Source organism: Mesoplodon bidens (genome assembly GCF_964165515.1).
Source record: "Mesoplodon bidens genome assembly, chromosome: 5".
NCBI lineage: Eukaryota > Metazoa > Chordata > Mammalia > Artiodactyla > Ziphiidae > Mesoplodon > Mesoplodon bidens.
In genome coordinates, this window is record NC_138161.1 from 145,679,166 (window position 1) to 145,701,923 (window position 22,758).

Below are 22,758 nucleotides of genomic sequence, written 5' to 3' on the forward strand. Positions count from 1 at the left end.
CTCCCTCTGAGCCCGTCCATGTGAGTGTATTCACACGTACTCTTTTTACTCCTGATAAACACATTAGTAGTTTCACTACTTTCCGTCTCTTGATGAAAATTCATTTCTACAAGGCTGACGGGCCAGGGCCTTGTCACTGGCCACTCTCCCTGGTGGTCTAGTGTCTGGGATTCAGTGCTCTCACTGCCGGGGCCTGACTTCAATCTCTGTCTGGGAACAGAAATCCTGCTTCAAGCCACTGCAGGCCGAGGCCACCCGAGATCAGGCCCTTACCAGGAGGGGTGGGAGAGGATGAAGAGGTGACACAATTAAAGGCTGGTGGTGAGGCCTTGTGCTCTGGGCAGCCAGGGAGGGCGAGTGAGGGCAGGGCCTCGGGCGCTCTGGGATGGGGGTGGGGGGTGGGGGGTGGGGGGTGACGGTTCTTAGCCTCCAGTGTAACTTTGCCCAGAGTCTGCTGAGAGGGGGCCTTTCTAACTTCATTTCTCTCTCCAGGCTGTAGCGTTTTGTTTCCCCTAAGACTTATTTAGATGGTTATTCACTGGTCCCTGAAATAAATAAATAAAAATGACCAGCTCTCCGATAGCAGGTCGGTTCTGTGATGGAGTTTTCCACTCCCTGCACACTGCTTTTCATTACTTACTGGTAGTGGCTGAAATAACTTTTCATTTCTCCTGAATAATGCATTTGTGACGCTCAGCTCTACCAGCTCGTTTACAGCCAGATAAATGAATCTTTATGTGCTTTTCCCCAGCCAGACAACAATAAACTAGGTTTTATTTTCCTAAATTGAGTCCTCAACTTCAGTGGATCAGCATAAACCCTCTGGGGCAACGCCGGGGGCCCTGGATTACATTCTGCTGGGTTCAGCCATTCTTTCAATAACTCCCCGTACAGAGGCACCACGTGTGTCCTCGGCACTCGCCTGGGTTAAGTTTTAACTTAGTTCTTCTGGAGAGTACAGACCAGGAGGAGGTCTTTCCTATTGCTCTTGTACATGGCTCTTGAACTTTGTAGGGGTTTTGTCTTGAGAGGCGGCTGTGGAGAAGACTTCCTCCTCCCACCTGGTTTGGTGCTTCTGTGAGGCTGTGGGGACTTCAGCAGCCCTGGACTTGGCTGGAATACCCCCTCCCCTCCCTGGCCCTCAGTGACAAGTCATTGGCAGGAGTTTTACTTATAACTTCATTTTCTTTTAAGATAAAACATTGTAACAGTGCAGGAGTCCCAAGGAAGCCTGCTTCTGCCTCTGTGTCCAGTCCCCCAGCCCCACGCTAGAAGCATCCGTTGCCACCACTTTGTGTGTGCTCCAGAGAGGGGGTGTCCTCCCACCTCCCTCCCTCCCTCCCTCCCTCCCTCCCTCCCTTTTTTTAATTAAACAAACAGTGGCATAGCACAGACAGGCTTTGCAGTCTGCCTTTTCATTCAAAAAAATGTAGATTGGTGCTAGCTACCCATCAGTACCGAGCGAGCTTCCTTGTTTCTTTCTTGCAACTGCAGAGGATTCTGCTGCATTACTTAGCCTATGGAGCATTCGGCCTGTTTCCGGCATTTCTCTTCAGGGTTCTGGTTGGAAACCTTGAACCTGCCTGGTTCTGTATTCAGCACTCCCTGCCCAGCCCCTGTGGGCTGCCTTTTGTGCGCTGCGGTGTATCACTCCTGGAATAGAGAGCTGAGGGAGGTGGGGCGCAGACCGGGAGAGCTTGGCGCTTGGAGGTGAGACCTGAAAACTGCACACACCCTCCAGCCACCCCCTCCCTCCACTAGGTGACCTGCCCAGACGCTAGCATGGCTTCCATTTGCTCCAGGCCACCTCCCTAGGATGACCCCAGCCCCCTTGAAATGCCTGCCTGAGAAAGCTTACGCTGCCAAAGAATTTACTGTTCCAGCCAAAACCTGACAAGAGGCTCCTGACCTCCTCTTCTTAGACGATTACTTTAGGAAACTCGGAACTGTAGTGCTTTCTCTACTCCTTCGAGATATGAATCTCCAACAACCCAGAATGTTTCCTCCAGGACCTGTGAAATGCAAACATCTGGGTTCCTGTAGGACGGTATGGTGCTAACCTTGGGGGGCACTGCCTCCCGTTTGTTCGTGTCATAAAGATATGAGAGGTGTGTTTCTCCTCTGGATAAGCGCCAGGTAGCAAGCACGGGTGGCCGGATTACCTAGACCACCCTACCTCAACCTCCTTCAGTGTTCTCAGTCCTATTCTGAAGTCTCTCTCCCTACTGCTGTACTCTGAATAAAACCTGTCTTGCTGATTTTAACAAAGTGTCCAGTGCAGACTTTCCCTTTGACAGCTGGGGAGTCAACCCCACATGCAGATTGCCCTGCAGACGGTCATGCCTGGTCCTGACTCCCAACTTGGTCCATGCCGAGCTTCTGGCAGGTTCTTTGGGTCTCACATTTCATCTCCATTTCCTGGGGCACCTCTGAGGGCTGGTTAGTACCCCACTCGTTCTCTAAACTCCTGCAGTGTCTGTGGTTTGAACCTCTCATGAACTCATGTATATAAACACAGTTGTTTATGTTACTACCCACTCAATGTCTCTAACTTCTTGTTTATTCAATTCCACAAACTTTAACTGGGTATTGCTTATGCACCCAGCAATTTACATACATTATTTCATTTAATACCTATGGACCAATTCTAGGAGGTAGACATTCTATCTTCATTTTTATTATGAAAATTTCAAACATATATAAAAAGAAAGAATGGTATAATGGACCCCCATATAACCATCACCAGCTTCAATGATTATAAACGCATGGCCTATTTTCACCAATATCCCCTCACATTTCCTTCCCACCCCAGATTATTTTAAACAAATCCTAGATATCATATTATTTCTTCTTCAGATATTTCAGTACAGTATTGCTAAATTATGAAGATAACTCAACAGTATACCCTGGAAGTGATCATTCCATAATAGTTACAGAGCTATTCCTCATACCTTTTGTGGATTTATCATTGCTTATTCAACTAGTCCCCTATTGATAGGTATTTGGGTTGTTTCCTGTCTTTTGCCATTATTCGTAGGATTGAAATAAATGGTCTTATGCATACTTCTTGTTCACGTTTTTGCCAATGTGTCATTGGGAGAGATTCTTAGAAGTGGGATTGCTGGATCAAATTCAATATACATAAATGCATATAAATTTGTCTAGAAATTGCCGACTTCTTCTCTACGAGTGGTTGCAACATTTTTTATCCCCATCAGTACTGTATGGACTTCCCTGGAGCTTCACCAACAAAACAGATTGACATATTTGTGGAGTTTTGCCAATCTGATAGGTGAAAATTGTATCTCAGGTAGGTTTTGTTTTGTTTTATTTTTGTATTTCTCTATCATGAGTGAAGTTGAGCAAACTTTTGTATGGTTAAGAACCATTTTCATTTAATTTTTATTTCAAATGTCTCTTTATATCTCTAGCTTATTTAAAAATAAGAGTGTTGCTGGCTTTTTTTTTAAACCTCAAATTTTAAATGCTGTTTATAGAATAGGGATATTAACACTTTATATTCTAAGTTGCAAATACTTCTTTTTTAGTTTGCCATTTATCTTTCAGTTGTGCTTATGGTGTTATATGGCAATGTAAAATTAAAAAAATTTTTGGTAATCAAATTTATCAATATTTTAAAAAATCAATAAATTGCTTTTAGATTTTGAATTGTATCAAGAACAAATGTTCCCACAGCCAAGTTATAAAGGAATTTAGCTTTGTATGGCTTCCTCTTTTTCTTTTTTTTTTCAATTTATTTATTTTTGGCTGCACTGGTTCTTCGCTGCTGCACGCGGACTTCCTCTAGCTGCGGCGAGAGGGGGCGACTCTTCATTGCGGTGCGGGCTTCTCACTGCGGTGGCTTCTGTTGTTGCAGAGCACGGGCTCTAGGCATGCGGGCCTCAGTAGATGTGGCGCATGGGCTTAGTTGCTCCGCGGCACGTGGGATCTTCCCGGACCAGGGCTCGGACCGTGTCCCCTGCATTGGCAGGCAGATTCTTAATCACTGCACCACCAGAGAAGCCCCATGGCTTCCTCTTTTACATTTAAATCTAGGGTGCATTTAGAATTGATCCTAGAGTACAGTGAGGGATGGATCCTATTTTATTATTTTCCTTATGACTATCCAGTTTCCTGAATAGCACTTGCTGAAAAGTCCTCCATTGGTTTCAGATGCTGCCTTTATCAATACTAAATTTCCATATACAGTGGGTCCTACTTTTAAATTTTGTTTTAAGTTCCGTTGGCCTTCCTATCCCTCACGTACTTTAATGCTTTAATGATCGAGACTTTCTAGTATGTTTTATTATCTGGGAGCGCTTTCCCTTCCCCTTGCTCTTCTTTTTTTAGTTTTTCTTCTTAGCTCTTCTTGCCTTTTTGTTCTTACAAATGAAGTTTATGACAAGCCCATCTACTACTAAGAAAAAACAACTGTGGTATTTTAAAAATTAGGATTGCATTAAATTTATAAATTAATACAGAGAACTGACATCTTTATACTATTGGGTCTTTATATTTGAGCACATGGTATTTCTTTCCATTTGTATCTTCAGGAGGGTTTTATTGTAGTCTCATATAGATTTTGGACATTTTAAACAATATTTATTCATTTTATTCATTTCTTTTCTTTTTAAAAGAATTTATTTATTTATTTGGCTGCATTGGGTCTTCGTTGCTGGGCGAGGGCTTTCTCTAGTTGCAGTGAGCGGGGGTTACTCATTTGTTGTGGTGTGTGGGCTTCTCATTGCGGTGACTTCTCTTGTTGCAGAGCACGGGCTCTAGGCACATGGGCTTCAGTAGTTGTGGCACGCAGGCTCAGTAGTTGTGGCGCATGGGCTTAGTTGCTCCATGGCATGTGGGATCTTCCCAGACCAGGGCTCGAACCCGTGTCCCCTGCATTGGCAGGCAGATTCTTGACCACTGCCCCACCAGGGAAGTCCCATTTATTTTCTTCTTTTCTTTTTTGGCTGCATTGGGTCTCAGCTGTGGCGTGGGCTCCTCGTTGTGGCATGCAGACTTCTCTCTAGTTGTAGCGTGTGGGCTTTTCTCTAGTTGTTGCATGTGGGTTTTCTCTCTCTAGTTGTTGTGCCAGGGGTCCAGGGTGCGTGGGTTCTGTAGTTGCGGCATGCGGGCCCTTCAGTTGAGGCATGCGAGCTCGGTAGTTGTGGAGCACGGGCTTAGTTGCCCTGCGGCATGTGGGATCTTAGTTCCCCGACCAGGGATCGAACCCACGTCCCCTGCATTGGAAGGTGGAGTTTTTGCCACTGGACCACCAGGGGAGTCCCGGACATGTCGTGTTAAGTTTATTTAAAGGTATTTCATTTTATTTTTTGCTATCATAAATGAGATTTTCTCTTCTGTTATATCTTTTTTTGTTGCTTATAGATATGAGGGGCATTGATCTTTATTTCTTTTTATAACCTGCTACTTTACTAAAATCATGTTATTGTTTGTTGTAAAATTGTCACATGGAACCTTTGGACTCTCCAGCAAGACCAGCATTTTCCCTTTTTTGTTCCAGTTCTTGGTGCTTCCCGATCACTTTCTCTTCTCTGATTGCATTGACTACTACGTCTGACCAATGTCACATAGTAGTAGAGATAGTACACATCCCTTTCTTTTTAATTTCTGCAGGAAGGGCACTAGTGTTCTCTTCTCAGAGACAATTTATCATTCAAGAAAGTCTCCAAATATCCTCATTATCCAGATGAGGTATCAAGATGCGGAGAGATCAAGGAAGAACTTGCCTCGAGGTCATGTGGGGCCCGGGTTTGACCTCAGGGCTCTCTGGTTTCATCATCCCCAGTCTTCGCAGCACAGCCTCTCTTTTCAGTTGTCTAGACTGCTCCGACCCCTTCCTCAGCACGGACCTCATATTTTAACAGATCTTAAGAGATTTAAGAGTGGCTGAGCTCGGCGTATGGGAAGGGCACAGAGGCCCCGAGTAACAGGACTCAGTCTCTCCCCTAAATTCTTTAGCAATTCTGCTCCCTCCCAGACACTCTATGCAGCAAAACAAGAGCCCCCAGGAAACCACCTTTCTTAGAAAGCAGCTTACTGACCACCTGTATTACTCAGTCAAGAGCCTCAAGCCTCCTTCCCCTCCCCTGCTCCGTCCGAGGATTTTTTTTCAGTCTTACACAGCACTCTCCCTCAGAGGAATTCTCAATATATTTTTCTCCGTATGGTTACATTTCTAATGATACGTCAGTGTCCCTTATAGACCAGCTAACAGAGTAACTATCTTACTGGCCTCCTCTCACTAAAGAAATTGTATTTCTGGAGCAGTAGACTGCGTGGTTTGTCTTGGGTAAATGCATTCAAGCTTTTGCTGGCTCTAAAACTGCTCAGTTCTTTCTCCTTCCCCCTTTCAGGGACACCAGGTTGTGAATCACAACAATGACCCTGTTGCCTTTCTTTTTATTCAGTGGGGAGGATTCTTCTCGTATCTTTTATTTAAAAACCTGCTAGGACCACAAGTGCTGTGGGGAGAGAAACCTGGCCCAGACCTAGATTGCCTAAGTTTCCAGCTATTTCCCCAAATAGGTAGATCCCCAGAGTATGGGCTCTCTTTCTCTGCAAGGGACAGAAAGAGGGACTGTGAGAGCAGGGAAAATATTCACATCAGGCATATTTAAAATTCTAATCCTCTTGCCTTTCAATAATTTTGATTTCTCCTGTACTCCAGCTGACAGCCTTTGCTGTTGGAGGTGTAAGCCACTGGTTTCTCCCATGGAGACCCCTAAATTCGGTGGAGATTTAAGCCGCCACGTTCCCTTTTCTTCCCCAGGCAGCATCTCCATGGACCTGGCCTCCGCCCGCTCCCTGTGCTTTGAGACTCTGCGGCTGCACCTCCCCTGTCGCCACTCTCCTTTTATCCGCAGCTCCGAGGAAGGGAGGCTGCTAATTCCAACCTTGTGTTTGGCCTGTTAGAGGATGAAAGGGCCTGATGTTGCTGCCAGAGCTTATTATCAGTATTATTCACTTGGCAAGGAAAGTCAGAGCACTCAGCAAAGCCAGAGACGGAAAGGGCCACCTTTTGCCCGAGCAGTGGGCTGGTGCCCGAGTCCGCCTTGGCCTCTGTGGCCACCACCTGGGAATTCTTCCATCTGTTTTTACTGCTTAGCAGAAGTATCAATAGCTGAGAGTTTCTAACACAGCTGAGTCACACAGAGAGAGATTCGGACTTGAAAAGGAACTTCATATACATTTAACTCTAACTAGGACTGGCTCCATAATTTGTGGGTCCCAGTACAAAATGAAAATATAGAGCTCCGTGTTCAAAAAGCAGGAGAAAGGGGGCCTTTAAAAGTACTAAGATTTTCCTTTCTTCCTGGTTTTTCTCTTGACCTATCATGGTCATGTTTGCTGTTTAATCTTGCAATCCCTTGAGCACAGGGATGGTCAAGGGGCAGCTGCGACCCTCACAGGCACCCAGGGGGCTGGGCCTCATGACTTGGGGCACATTGTGGCCCACTACTGAGGGATTACCCTTCCTGCCAGCCACTGGACTGAGGTGCCAGGCCCTGGCCAGGGATGGGGAAGTCCAGCCAGGCATCTCCCTTTCCTATATACTGGCCACCCTAAGCCATGGGGGACAGGAGACCCCCAAGAGTACTGAACCCAACATGCCACCCTGCCCCTCCCTGCCCCTGTGACCAGGCCTCTGCTGGGGGTGGGGCAAGGAGGGGGGCTCAGGAGAGGCCTCGGGTCTCCAGGGGTCATGGGACCTGGCTGTCCCCGGGAGACAGGGACTCCGTTTGAGCCAAGGCTCCAAGTTCCTGACCCACGCTTCATCGTGCCCTTAGACTTCACTTACAAAATACAGATTCAAAGATACAGCTAGTGAGAGTTTCAAGATGGTGGCTACTGAGTCTTAAAACCCAACTTTGGGGGCCTTCAGAGCTCAGGTTCCATAGGGCTGTACTCGGCCAATACCCGTGAAGCTGGCCCTGACTGACCCTGGTTCTTCCAAGGCTCACAAACGTATACAGTGAAAGAGGATGGAGACACTTTCCTCAGGCTGCTTTCCCGACCCTGCTATGGTGTGAACCCCTGCTAGAGACCCCGTTCTGGGCTGCTTTCCATGCTGTGGCTTTTCCCACAGTGGCAACAATCTCTTTCCCCCTCTCAACCCCTTCTTTGTTTTCCTGAATATGTGCCTTTGTCTCCTCATGGTTGGTGAGTGAAAGCTCTTGGTGGGGGTGGGAGAGGCTATGGGAGAGACCCTTTCCCAGAAAGGCTCTGGGAGTTCTCAGTTAATCCTGCCCTGTCCCCTTCCAACCTTTTGTTCTCTTTTCACAAACAGCTACAGAAATGTTGGACATAAAAGGAAATCATGCTGGTCACTTGTTCTGAACGTCCCCGTGGCTCCTGCAGCCTGGTCTGAGAATGTGCCGCTGAAATGAACTTCCAGCCCAGCCTGCTCTTGGGCCACAGAGGTCCCTGTTGGATTCTGTTAGGGGCCCAGGCTAAGGAGGAGGTGACATGTCTCTCTAGGTGCCCAACCACCATTCAGCCCCTTCAGGGCTCAGTAACGGAGAGCTTGATCCCAAGCCTCAAGCACAGTGCTGGTCCTGAGGAGTCAAAGAAGATCAGGGAGGGCTTCACAGGGGAGGTGCCATTGAACTGGACTTGAAGGGTGAGGAGGTCTGCTGGGTGCACAAGGGCGGGGAGGTGGTGGCAGATGGAGGAAAATGGGCTTCCAAGGGGCGAGGGTAAGGGAGCGTTGTGAAGGGTAAGGAATGTGGGGGCAGGTGTTTGGGAAGATGGGCAGGAAGCTCCAGGCCAAGAAGTCCAAGCGAGGGCAGAGGAACAAGAGTTTTCGGCTTCTGGATCCCAGCAACCCCCAGCACGTGTGGCTGCCCCCGAGACTCCGTGAGGAGAAGGCGCCGCTTCCTGAAGTAACTGAACTGTGGAGGTGCGGGGGGCTGAGCTCTAGGCCGGGAACGGGGAGACGGCCTGGTGTGGGGGGGTGTCGGGTCCTTCCTGAGCTCTGAGGGGACTGGCTGGTGGGGGCCGTCTAGGGCTCCTTGACCAGCACCCAGGGAGGCAGTGAGGCCTGCCGCCCAGGGGGAAGGGTGTTGTTTCTCAGTGCCCAGCAGTTGGGCCTACCGTTTGGGGACAGAGAGGGCTTAGGAGGGAGCTGTCTCCCCAGGTTCTTGGGTGACGAGAGGACACTGTTGGTGGGGGTGGAAGGAGTCCTGCTAAGGCCCTGAAGGGAGCCGTGGCTCCAAAAGCAAGCCCTTGGCCAGAGGCCCAGCCCCCGGGGGCAAGTGCTCTGACTGAGGATGCCACGCTGCACGTGCACAGCCCCTTTCCACATCTTATTTCATTTCATGCTCATAGTGGCCCATTCTACTGGTGAGGTGTTCGTCCATTTCAAAGACGGGGAAAGGGAGACATGGAGCACATGAGTGGGTGGTCCACGTGAGTGGCAGAACCAGGATTTGAGGGAGGTCCCGCTCATCTCTGAGCATCGATCGTGTACATGGCTCTAGGTATCTGCAGTGCCAGCAGTGAAACTTTCTTTCTACGCTGTTAGTCACTGATTTTACTAAATACGTTACATTCAGTTAACCCCCTAACAGCCCTGTGTAGTAGATAAAGTGATCCCCAAATTGCAAATGAGGAAACAAGTTCAGAGAAGTTAAGTAACTGATGCAAAGCCACCCAGCTAGTATGAAGCAGAGTCAACAGTCAAATGCAGGTTCCCCTGACCCCCAGCTTGTGCCCCTTCCACTTGCCTAAGTGATCCTGGACTGTGAGGGTCTAGACTTGCAAATGACACAGGACAACCTGGTAACTGCCGCAGTGGATGTATGTGCAGGCTGTCAAGCGATCACAGAAGGAGCAGGAAAGCAGCTCAGAGGAGTAGCCTGGCCAAGGGCATGTGGTGTGTTCACGGCCTCCCAGGTGGGAGGTGTGGCTAGGATGGAGGTGGCTTCGGAAGGGCCTTGTGGACTGAGCCCAGGGTCGTGGATTGTGTCCTGTGGGTGAGGAGGAGCCCAGAGGGTTTTCAGACGGGACAGAATGCAGTCAAATGGCACATGTCCAAGTGAGCCTCCTGGTGACGGGGTGGAGATAACGGGGTGGAGAGCGGGTATCGGCAAAGCCGCCTTAGAGCCGAATGTGGGTCAGTTTTGCAACAGCAACAGAAAAAAAATCATGTGTCTATCTCAGATATGTAGAATTTTCTTTTGTTCTCTTTGATGGAACAGAGCTAAACATGGCTGGAGGACTGGGCTGTGTGATACAGAAATGACTCCACTTTATAGGTTGTTCTAACTGTATCTTCAAGTCCATGTTTTATAAAAGAGGAAAAAGAGAACTCTGTATTCATACTTAGAATCTCACTTAGAGTCACTTGAAAGGAAAATGACCCCCATTCGGGGGCTGACTGTCTTGGCATCCAGCCCACAGCACTGTGCCTGTACTGCTCTCACTGTGCACTTCTCTGGTCTGTAGCCTACCTGCAGGCAGGACCTATGCAACTTATTTATCTACGGACTTGCTGGAATACCCACAGCGTTATTATACCCATTTTACAGATAAGGAAACTGAGGCTCAAAGAAGTTGGGTAAAAGTTGCCCAAACCTCTAGAGCCAGACCAAGTCAGTCTCTCTTGGGTATGGACTAGGTTTTGTGGTCATACTTTTTGACCTACAAATTGGGATGCCTGACCTCTCGTGAAAAGTCAGTGTGGCATCTGAGTGCAAGAAATTGTCTGGCAAATGCTGAAATATTGGAATAAGGGCATTCTGGTGGTTTACAGGACACAGATATTTGGAATCAGCACTGTTGGAGAGAACCCTGGAGGAATGGCTGGCTGAGATTTGCCAGCTTTAAGGCCCCGGACTGCTCTAAGATGGTTCTCCTCACAGCAGAGATGGATGCCAGCAGAACAGCAGCTCTGGGGAACAGCTGAGAGGACAGTGTTGGGTGTCATGCGTACCGTGCCGTCAGCTAGGCACCAGCTGGCGGCGGGGGAGAAGCACCCTGGGGTGAAGTGGGAGGCAGGAGGGGCAAATGGGGAGCCCCTGCGTGTGTCTGCCCAGCATCACCCGGCCACACACGAGTGAAGGTCCGTGAGCTCCCCCCGTGGGCTGCGTGCTGGGTGCCCCAGGGTGCGAAGGGTCTGAGCTGGCCGTTCCTGGCTGGGCTAGAGGCTGATTTAGCTCAGAGGGATGCCAAGGCCAGCGTTTGTGGGAGTGGGGGAGGAGAGAAGCCAGCCACCCACAAAGAGATAGGTGAGCTGTGCAAAGCTGGCTGCGGCCCCAGCGTCAGAACCACAGGCTGCAGGCAGACGTGACGGATGAGCTTGGCACCCTGGAGAGCAGGTCCTGACCAAGAAAGGGACAGAGAGGAAACCTCTGTGCCCTGCCCTGGCCAATAAGGTAGCCACTGGCCACATGTGGCTATTTAAATTTAAATGAATGAAAATGAAAGAAAAGTGTTAACTCCTCAGTCTCATTAGCCACAGGTCAAGTGCTCAATAGCCAGAGGTGGCTGGTGGCTACCAGACTAGACAGCGAGGATACAGGACATTTCCATCATTGCAGAAGCTCTCGTTGAATGTAAATGATCTCATTAATACTTTTTATATTGATTACATGTTGAAATAACATTTAAAACACATTGAGTTAAATAAGATATACTAATATTAACCTCACCTGTTTTTTTTACTTTTATTACTGTGGGTAGTAAACTTGTCAATTACCTGCATGGCTCAGATTTCTACAGGACAGCCCTGTATAAATGGATACAGGAACACACCTCCATTTAGCTATTGTTTTTAATGCCACATCCATTCAGTGGTATTCCATTTGACGATGGCTGTAAAAACCCGTTCTTAACACAAAGGTTACAGAGTCAGCCCAGGCTGATGGGACAAATGCAAGCTTTGGACCTGGAAAAATTCAGGTTCAAATCTCAGCTCCATCTCCCGACGGGCTGTGTGATTTGGGGCACATAACTTCTTTGCGCCTCAGTTTTTCCAGCATTGCTTTGAGCCCCAGAGGAGATAGTGCCTGCACAGGGCCTGGCATGGGCGCGGCCCCGAGCGCACCTCAGTAAATGGTGGGCCCTGTTACTGTTATTATTATTATTATTATTATTATTACTGTTGTTATTGTCCTTCACGGTTTTAGCATGGAAGCGTAAGGGGTTAGGGTCAGTCTCTCTGGCCTCAGACCGCTCACATCCCTGCCCCCTGCCTCAGCACCCTTGCTGTCTGATAATGACCCTCCAGAGGTGCAGCAGGCAGCTGTCAGCATCCTCTCCCAGGCACTCACCTGCTGGCAGCTGCTGGTCCATGAGGCCCGGAGGGCACTGCAGCTCTCTGAGCGCGTGGTCTTGCTGTCCAGGTGCATCCGCAGCTGTGCCTCCAGCTCCTGGCTGACTTTCTCAAGGGCGTGCACCTTGGCCATGTATTCCACCAGGCAACCCCCCAGGTCCTCGACGGCACTGAGGTCCCTCTCCAGGCCTGGAGTGGGTGCCGTGGCCAGGCCTGAGCTCCGCAGGCCCTGCAGGAAGACGCTGCTGATGCCCAGGGCCCGGCGGGTCACGCGGGCACCCAGGCCACCTGTGCACCCACTGGGTGTCATGCCTACATAGACCCTGGGCGTGCGGGCAAGACCACCCACGGCAATAGTCCTGGAGGCTGGGAGGCTATCCAGGGAAGACGATGACTGTGCTCCCCGGAAGGATGCCTTGTGCCTCTGGAGCGGCATGCTGGAGCTGGCCCCCGCGGGCGCGTCCACCACTACCCGCCTTGTGCTCATCACCCCTTCTGCCTCTGCTGTGCCTAGTGGGTTTGCAGAGCCCAGTGGCTTTTGGTTTCCAGCCCCAGCGTCCCCGTGACTTGGCCTCTCTGGCAGCTTCCCTGTGCCAGGGCTGCTGTGTCTGCTGTTTTCCATGAGTTTCCACCATTCACCAAGCTGAAAGGGAAATGGCCCCCCCAAGGGCTGTGTGCAGAGAGGCCCTCAGGCGTTCTCCGCAGGGTCATGTGCAGGCTGTGCACATGACCTCCTAGATTTTTCTGCGGGTAGTGGGGAGGCTGGATCAGTGCAGGCTGTGAAGGTGGCTCATCTGGGCTTGTGTATTTCACTACCTGAGAGGGCAAGGCAGGCACCCAGCAGCCCCACTTCACAGATGAGTAAACTGAGGCTCAGAGACCTTAGATCACAAGTGCAGCGAGTGGCTGAGCCAGGACTGACTCCAGGTGTTCCAGGGCTGATGTCAGGGCTCTCCAGCCTTACTTGTGTTGCATGTGTGACTGTGGAGGTGTGCCTGGAAATGGCTGTGAACCAGCCTTGGTGGGAGGCAGCCCCAGGGACTCCAGAGAAACAAAGTAAGCCTGTTGCTTCCTTCACGCCTCCTCCCTCAGTCCCGGCAGCAGCTTCAGGTCCCTCCCTGGCACCTTCCTGCCCCCCTCCCCGCCCCCACCCTCCCGCACTGTGTTCATCAGCTGCTTGACCTTGGCCACACTGCTTCACCTCTCTGGACCTTAGTTTCCATGCACTGGCCTGGGCTCTTAACTCTCTCATACACTAGACAAGGGACTGTGGGCAAATTCAGGTCCCACACACGTCAGCCACCTATTATGCTCCAGATGTTCCCCACACCTCTGTTTCTCCAACTGCCAGAAAACTAGTAAATAAAAACAAGAGGTTTTCTGGTAAGATCTTTAAGGCTGTTCCAAGTTAGGATTGGATGACACCCTCTAGACTTTAACTCATGCCCTCAGTATCCAGAAAGGATCTTACAGCCCCCAGGATAACAAAATGGACCTAAAATCCACTGCATTTAAGTTTAACCCTAGAGAAATGAAGTATCCAAAACCCAGAGCTGGATATTTACCCCAGATCCTGCAATGTGGTAATGTCCCTTGAGGAGAGAAGGGGAAGGGGTCAGCTGAATCCATCCAGTGCTGGGCAGGTTTCCATGCTTTACTTCACCGAGTTCTCAATTCGACCTTAGGAGGTAGGTTCAGGGCTGACATGCACTGACATTTGGGCTGCACAGTGCACAACTCCAGAAGCATCTTCACATGTCCTGTGATCACCTATTCTCCCTTGTGCGATGACAACCCGAGAGCTGCCGTGACTCACCCAAGGTCCCCTGTCCAGGAGGTGGCGGAGCTGGGATGAGAAGGCCTCTTCTGACTCCTAGTCCAGTGACTTATCTAGGACCCCCTCTGTCTCCCTAAACCCAGAAAACAGGGTACCTCCCGATGTCACACAGGTAGAGTTAAATATTCTGGAATATTCTATGTGCTCCTCCCTTTTTCTTTCTTCCTTCTACTTTTTCTATTTGAAATGACATGGAAGGTACTTTATAAATATCAATGTCGGTTATATGATTATCAGATTAAGGAACCGACTTGATCAAGTAAAGGCGGGCAGTGCCCCTTGTTTATTTAGATGTGGCTTTCTCGCTGAGAACACCACCTCTGGTGCACCCCGAAGGCCCGTGGCTCCCACTAGTCTGTGTTATAATAACATCCTCTTAAAACAGGTGATGCTGATGGGTCCCAGGAGCTGCAGGAATTCTAGGATGCATCATCCAAGGCTAAGTGAAGAGCTCAAGCCACTGCTTATGTTGTTTGCAAAGGTGCCATGTTTAGGCACTGTTACTCTACGGAATGGTGACACTCAGTGGCGAGGTTAACTTCAGATTTCTCTGACCAAAGATATTTATAATACAATCCTGAGCCCAGGGACGGGGAGGAGGGTGTCTTGATACCAGTATCTCTAAAGACCTGAAGACAAATGACTTTTGGGAGGAGAAATCCCAAACATGTTCTAAAGATTTTGTTTTATCAAATGATAAATGGCTATTAGCTCATCACTCGGATAAAAATCCAACTTACTGTTAAAGCAGATTAAAAAATACAGATGGACAGGTAGTGTTGGTACTGAAGGAAGACTTAAAAGTTATTTAAAAATGAAAGAATGCAAAATGTATTAGCAACTTAATCATCTGGCTAATAAAATAAGTTTATTTATATATACATGGTAGCTGAATTCTGTGGATAAGGAAAAATAAGTCATACATCCCACATATGTATATATAACATATGTATCTCTGATTACATATATTATATATAAATTTTACTTTTCAAACGGATTTCTCTATACACACACACACACTGATATTTTAAATGCAATCACGGACAGAAATATTATGATAAGGTTGGAAGACCAGACAGCAACACGCTGCGGAATGAATCTCAGAGAAACACGTAACCTGCTTCTTTGTGGGCTGAGGAGTCTTTGAAGACAGACAATCACCAAACTCATGTTAAGTAGGTTCATAGACATTGAGAACGAAGGCCATCTTTTTTTTTTTTTAAGGAAAATGTAGGAAGAAAGGAAAAAGTTATGATAAAGAGACCACAGCAATAACACGAACATATGACTCAACATTCAAGTTCAGGTCCCAATCTGACTATAAGAACATCTATATTCAAAATATACTATCAAACTATTTTTCTTTTAGAGAAAGGAAGGTCAAAGCAGTTATCTTCTCTCCCAGCCACTATACAGCAGGGATAAAATGGAGAAGCAGCCATCTCCGGAAGCCCCTCTCACATCTCTGGGGGTCTGACCCCTGTTGGCTGTGGGCCCACGGGGCAGTAGGTGACCACCGACGGAGAGAGCAGTGAGGGGAGACGTCCCCGTGACCCCCAGGCAGGCCTGCAGGGCTGAGCAACAATACAATGACATCTTCCTCCCGAGCCATCCGCTTTGGCAATCTTGTTATTTTAAGATCCTGGGAGGAAGGTTTAGAAAATTACAGCTCCACACTCCAAGGTTTCTTCCACAAACACGTTCCTCAGCGGTGTGATGGGATGGCCTTTTGAGAAAACGAAGGTGAACCCCGAAACGTTGGATCCTTGGGGAAGAGCAAGCGTTCCGAAGCTCCAGGGCTGGGATCCGCATCCAAACCCTCTCCAGAGAAAGGCACGCCGTCTAATGCATTTGTGGGTGGTGGGAGGATGCAGGGATGTGCTTGGAGGGGAGCCTTCGGTCGCCGGGAAAGCAGTCCTGCCTGGACGCTCCCAGTGTGGGATGTCAGGGGGCGTGGCCTGAGGATGCCTCCGCGATCTCCAGCTCCTGCCTGCATCCGAATCCCAACTGTGCCGTCGCGACGAGGCTCGGGGCACCTGGGAGGATTAGGTGCTCCCTCTTCCTCGTCCGCTGGTGTCCCTCTAGGCGGCGGCCCAGCTCCGTCGCTGGTGTGTGGAGGAGGGGGCAGAAATGGGGTCCGTCACATTGAATCGAGAGGAACCAGAGCTTTAAGAAGCCTCAGAGGCCATGCACTTGGCCGTTTTAACATCAACTTGTACAAGTCGGTCTCTCCCCTCACCTGCCTGGGGCTGCTGGGACCCCCACATGCTCAAGGACAGTTATGAAGAGAAGCAATCAATGCAACTGCTTTGCTTATAAATACCTTTATTTTATAAAGCCACGGATTGCTCTGTCAAGTTTTTTTTTTTTAAACCACACTTATAAAAAAGATGTTGACAATTCTTAGGAAAAAAAAGCTGAAAATGTTTCTCATCAAGTCAGGGTTACACAAAGATTATATTTATAATATATATTTGTATATTGATAATTTAGAGACGAAAGGTAGGGACTGGCAAAGCGAGGGCTGCTGCATTTAGATTTCCGACACTTGATCGTTTCCCACAAACAGAGTTTCTTGGCAGAAGGGGTTAACGAGGACCATCCCGGTGTCTCTGTAGTCACCGTTGGCTGGGGAGCGGGGCTCCGAGAGCTGGTCCTGGGGGACAGAGGGAGCAGATGGCATGAGCTGGGTAGGGGTTATCAGGTGGCCATTCTTAAAGAAACGTACCCACGGGGACGTTTACTTCCCCTTGGGAGTGCTTGGTAAACATTAAAAAAGTTATTGAAATATAGTCAACATAACAATATTATGTGAGTTTCAGGCGTACTACGTAGTGAGTTGACATTTACACACATTATGAAATGGTCACCACGATAAGTCTAATAACCGTGTGTCCTCATACAAAGTTATTACAATATTATCGACCATATTCCTTATGGTGTACGTTACATCCCTGAGGCTTATCTATTATATAACTGGAGGTCTGTTCCCCTTAATCTCCTTCACCTATCTCACTACCCCCCACAGCCATTCTTCACCATCCTCACTGCTGATGCTGGGGTACAGAGCCCTTTCTGCTCTTTTTTGACTTTTATAGCAGCTTCCAAAGAAGACTTCCTGCTTCCTGAATCACCTCCACCTCAGGTTGCGAGAGGTGGCATTGCTTTCCACGCTGCCCTGGTGGGCCAAACCTGGTCCACGTGGGCCCCAGACTCTCCTTCCTGCCTCTTTCTCACAGACGTCCAGGAGGCCTCGTCACTTTCCTTTCCTGAACATACCCTGCGCTTGCCCACCTCCTTCCTCTCCTGCCACCCACCTGTCAGAGCCTCCAAGGCTAATTCTACCCTCCCGAATCCTCCCATAGCCTGGTCAGAATTCTCGACCCATTTCTTGTAGCACTAGATGTGCTGAGCTGAAGGGATCTGAATCTCTGGGTGACTGCACAATAGGTGGTGAGTGAAAAATTCAGTCGCCTACACAGCCTGAGGAGTGGAAAAGCCTAGAGACAGACAGTCTGCTCGGGTCATCTGAATGGCTTTGGCTGCAGCTACCAAGGACTGCAAGCACTTGGGGCCCACAAAATGGCTGTTCTCAGACTCAGGCCCAGGTGTTAATGTAGAGAAAAAAGCCATAGTTTGTTCTAATTCTACACAACGGAAGGCTCAGAGCCTGCAGGCTATTTCAGGGCAAAGACTCAGCAGGAGGCCTAGATGTAACAGGCTTAGGCCAGACCAGCTTAGAAATGGCTTCGTTTTAAGAAGCCACGATTAATACTCTGAAGATTATTTTTAAACAAAACGTGTTATTTTTGACAAGTATGTATTACTTTATGGGTAATAAGGAGAGACAGGAAGAAAGGTCATTTGTTGTTAAAATGTCTTTTCAGAAGACAAGAATTTCCTTCACTGTCTGGAATCAGCTGTGCGCCCATCCAAAGGGTGGATGTGGGACCAGCCGTCTAAGTAAGGAGAATAGGGTGGCATGTCAGCGAGGGGACAGAAATCCTCTTTCTCCACTGGGCTTTGGGGTTGAGCTGCGGACGGGAATTTTGGAGCCTGAGATCTGGCTTGTGGCTTTACAGTTCTCACAACGCAAGCGTTCAAGGGTGAACCACGTGGGAGAAGTTACTCTGCGTAGAAAAGAGAAAGTTATGTAGAAAATAACCAAGGCAGGAAAGAAGAAAACAGAAGGAGGGGAGGGAAAAAGAAGAGAAAGCATGGAAGAGTTTCCAGGCGCCTCTGGGCAGCACAGCTCCGCCCATACAGCCCGGATGCTGTTGTGTGGCTTTCATCAGCCCAGGAGGGGAGCGGGGCACCGGGGAAACTTGCTTAGGCAAAGCACTTGGCAGCCTCCAACACTGGCAGCCCGGCGGTGAGCTCATGGTCCTGTGACTGTGGTCGCTCTGTGGGTGGGCGGCAGGGCCTCTGAGCCCAGGGAGGGGACAGCTGCTGCTACTGAGAATACAGCAGAACGAGGGGAGGGGGCTGGCTGGGAGGGGAGGGCGACCAGCCCACTCTAGAGCCGGCAGAGCTTCCTGCCGCTGGTGCCGCTGCAGCCTCCTGACCCTGGGGTCCCGACGGCGGCCTCGGCAAGCAGGGCCCTTGCGACAGTACGTTCACCGGCACCGTCCTCTAGCCTTGGGTTTCATTTACCAATTTGTAAAGAGCATATGAGGAGTTTAGGATCCAGGGGTGCGTGGCCCACACTCAAAGTGGGCCAGCCCCCTGTCCAAGTGACCTATTTTTTCACTCACTGTAACAGTTCTCAGGAACACTTCTGCCACCAAATTGCACCCTGGCCACACTAAAGGTCAATGCCATTGTGAGGCCTGTCCCTCTGTTTGTCCTTCAGCTAAAGCTTCTTACTGAGCGTCCACTGTGTGTCAGGCTTTGGGCTGGGTAATGAGTAAATCGTGAGTAAAGTTCACTCGTGCGACAACCATTTACAGAGTACCTACCACGTGCTGGGCACTGTTCGTGGAGCTGGGTATAGGGCGGTGAACAGAGCAAACAACCCTCCTGCCCTCAGGCAGCTTATGTCGTAGCAGGTGAGATGGACGCACACCAGTCAACAGAGAGAGAAGGGTGCAATGCCAGGCAGTGAGAAGTGCTCAAAGCAGGGATGGGGACAGGGCACCAGGGGTTGGAGGGTGGGGTTCTAACCTGTGTAGAGCAGTCAGGGAAGGCCTCCCTGAGGAGGTGGCATTGCAGCAGAGGCCTGGAGGAAGTGAGGGGTGGAGGCAGCCGGGAGAAGAGTATTTCACACAGGTGCCAGGACGAGCTCCCTCCTGGGCTGGGGTATGTGCTCTCTGGCAGAGGGGGAGGAGGTGGGCAGGGCCAGCCCAGACTGCTAAGAGGAATCTGGATTCCATCCAAAGTGTGAAGAGGGGCCCTGTGAAGCTTGGGAGGACGGGAGGTCCTGCCTTGGAAAGGTCATCTGGCTGCTCTGTTTAGGACAGACCGTGGCGGGTGGCCAGGAGTGGGGAGAGCTGTTGGCGGAGCGATGGCGGCCTGGACGAGGGGTCGCAGTGCAAGTGGTGAGCCCTGCTTGCGTGGAGGAAGAGCCAACGGGGCCGCAGACAGACGGGAGGTGGGGTGTGCGCGAGGAGCAGGCGGCCGCGGGGCCATCTAATAGCGAGAAACACCGGGGGGCCTTCTGGGCGTCGGGGCAGGAGGGGGAAGCCGAGAGTTCAGTCTCGGGCTGTTGGCTGGGAGATGCCTGTTAGAAACGTGTGCATGTGTAGCTGGGCACAGGGGTCTGGAGCTCAGGGGAGACGGCCAGGCTAGAGCGGAACGTGGTAGTCACGGTGAGGAACGGGATTTAAAGGCACGGAGCTGAGAGGCAAGAGAAGAGAAGCAGCGTGGGAGCGCTGAGCGCGCGCCTCCCCGGGACTGGAGGTCGGGGCAAGACAGGGGCCAGCGACGGAGACTGAGGAGGAGCTGCTGGTGGGTGGGGAGAACAGGACAGCATGGGGCCCAGGTGCCAGCGGAGAAACGTTCTGAGGAGGAGACGACCGACTGTGCCGATGCTGCTGGTGGATGGAGTACAATGAGTGCCCAGAACGGCCCTCGGCGTTAGCAATGTGGGGATAACTGGTTATTCCAGCGGGGGAGGGACATTCTAACCTATAATGTCAGACCGGTAGCTGCACAATGACAACTCTGATAAGTGGCACGATGGAAAAGCACAGGAGCTGAGACCCTGTGACGGGAGAGTGAACCCAGCCTGGCAGGCAGGGAAGGCGTCTCTGAGGAAGTGACGGTTGGACTGGGCCCTGAGTGGTGGGTAGGAGTCACTGAGGTGAACGGCGAAGGGGGTGCCAGAGGGGGACAGCAGACATGCCGGGAGAGGGAACAGCGCGTGCACAGCCCTGGAGTGGGATGCACCTTGGTGCCCTAAGGGAATGAAAAGAAATGCAACGTGGCCGGCGCTTAGCTAACAGGAGGGAGAGGGCGTAACGTGAGGCTGGAGAGTTGGGCGGGGACAGGTCCACCTGGCAGGCCCTGAACAGACTTGGAACTTTAACTTCCCAGCAACGGGAAGCTACTGAAGGCTTCTGAGTGATGCGATCACACGCCTGTTTGTAAAAGCTCATCCGGCTGCTGGAGGGGTGAGAGGGGACGGCTCCTCCAGAAGCTCTCAGCTACCCCTGCCTTTCCTCAGACGTCTGCCATCCCTCTCTAGGGCCATCTCAACTGCATCCCAGGTGACCTACTTACTTTTTGTATGTCTGTCTGTCCTCTCATCCATGCATCCATCCACTAAACCACCCTTCCTTTCCTCCCTATCCCTTCACTGACGACGTGCCCTCCCCAGACCATCAGCACAATCTTTCTACAGCCAGTTCACAAAAAGCGCAAAACTTTCAATGACCCTCCGCTGCCCAAGACTAAAGCACAAACTCCATTCAACCCCATCCAAGGCCGTGCCTAATCCGTCTCCCCTTCCAGCCGCACCCTGGCCTCTGCCCTATCTTCCGGTGGGGGTGGGAAGAGGTCTGCAGTCAGAGACCTGGGTCAAAGCGCAGCTCTCTCACTAGCTGGCCGGGGGTTTCAGGCAAATACGCACCCTCCCAGCACCTGCGCTGTGAAGCTTTCCTCCACTGGGTTCCACAGCTCTGTACCTCTCCCTGTAGCCCCCCTAGTTTGCTTTGAATGATGTCGGGGTTTGTACTTCACCCAAAATCTTGGATCCCGGGCCCCTTGAGAGCAAGCTTTCACCTTCACAGTCCCCAGAGAGTGCCTGACCCCAAACGATCCTCAGTCAACAGTCGTCGACTTGTTCCCAGAAACCCCAAGTCCCAAGAACCATTCTTCTCAAACTTCAACGTGAGCAGAAGGCCCCGGGGATTCTCGCTAACGCAGATGCCCATTTGGCAGGGCTGGGCGGGCTCACAGCCTCCAGGACCACGCTGCCCGGAGGAGCGAGGCACGAACAGGCTCTGATCTCTTTGGAGCCTGTGCTCCTCCCACAGCGGCAGCCCTCCCCGGGGCAGCCCCCGGTTTGGGGCTCGTTACCTCAGAGGTTTCAAGGGACTGGATCTCCCTGGGAAGCTCCACGGCGTGCTTGCTGAAGTAGTCCATGGTGATGGCATTGTTCCAGTAGCTCAGGCTGTTCTCGGGGTTGGCCGGCTTCTTCTTCTTCCGCAGGCAGCACACGGTCAGCAAGACGGCTGTCGAGACAGTCCGTGTTAGAGAGCGGGAGGGTGGTGAGCAGGGCCAGGCAGGCCATGATGGTTACACATCCAGCCACTTGCCCTGCTTGTTGATTCGTTTGTTCATCTGCTCAACTAATATCTATAAACGCCGAGCACCTGCTTTGTGCAGGGTGCTGGGGAGAGGGGGAGAGAAGAGAAAGACAAGGCTGCCCTGCTTTCATAAGCTTCCTTCCTAGCGTGTGGGTGCAGGGGTGCACAGGAGTCAGAAAACATACAAGAGAACTGTTCAAAGAAAAGAAAACGTGGCAAAGTGAGAGGGACAGTAGGGGGTGGCTGGGGGAGAGGCTCCGTCGTGAAAGGCTTGCCTGAGCAGTGACCTTACAGCTGAGACTGGAGTTGGGGAAGAAGCTGGCCATGTGTGGAACAGGGGCAGTGTGTCCCAGGTGGAGGGAACAGCACATGCAAAGGGCCTGAGGTGGGGACAAGCTGCCTGTGTGTGAAGAAAGAGTCGCATGGCTGGAGTGGGGTGGGTGTGGGAGAGTGAGGTGGGAAGTGAGGCCAGAGCGATGCTTAGAGGCTGCCTCCATAGGCTCAGGGGCAAGAGGCGTGGATGCAATTTTGGACACTTGTGCATGCTGCAGTGCCACCCAGTGAGTTTGCTCCAAGGAAAGGCCTTGCTCTCTCGCTGGGAGGGCTCCCCGGAGCTTGGCTGCAGAGAATGGCATGTGTGCACCAAGTTGCACCATGGGACTGATAAGGAGTGTCCTCAGTCAGAGCGACAGTGTGGCAGAGAGACGGGAAGAGCCCAGGGAATTTTACAAAATGAGCCTTGACTTCCACAGAGGGCAGGGGTTCACAGAGCAAATCTCTGGGCAGAGGTCTTGGACCCTGATTAAACAGCTGCTCTGGCCTCATCATCATCGTCAAAAACAAATAGCTGCTAACAGTCTTATAGCATTTATGTGCCA

The 22,758-nt window shown here is 50.6% G+C and overlaps 2 protein-coding genes across 2 annotated transcripts in view; both read right to left on the reverse strand.

The window, feature by feature from the left end:
• Nucleotides 1–12,782, reverse strand: part of BFSP2 (beaded filament structural protein 2) — a gene marked incomplete at both ends in the record, with an annotated part of 76,282 nt that extends 63,500 nt beyond the window's left edge. The window contains one exon of the mRNA XM_081235376.1: nt 12,294–12,782. Within this exon, the coding sequence (XP_081091502.1) occupies nt 12,294–12,782 (489 nt within the window). The remainder of the gene's footprint in view (nt 1–12,293) is intronic.
• Nucleotides 12,783–16,328: 3,546 nt separating this feature from the next.
• Nucleotides 16,329–22,758, reverse strand: part of TMEM108 (transmembrane protein 108) — a gene marked incomplete at its 5' end in the record, with an annotated part of 136,504 nt that continues 130,074 nt past the window's right edge. The window contains 2 exons of the mRNA XM_081234636.1: nt 16,329–16,788; nt 21,651–21,805. Of these exons, the coding sequence (XP_081090762.1) occupies nt 16,666–16,788; nt 21,651–21,805 (278 nt within the window). The 3' untranslated portion in view covers nt 16,329–16,665. The remainder of the gene's footprint in view (nt 16,789–21,650; nt 21,806–22,758) is intronic.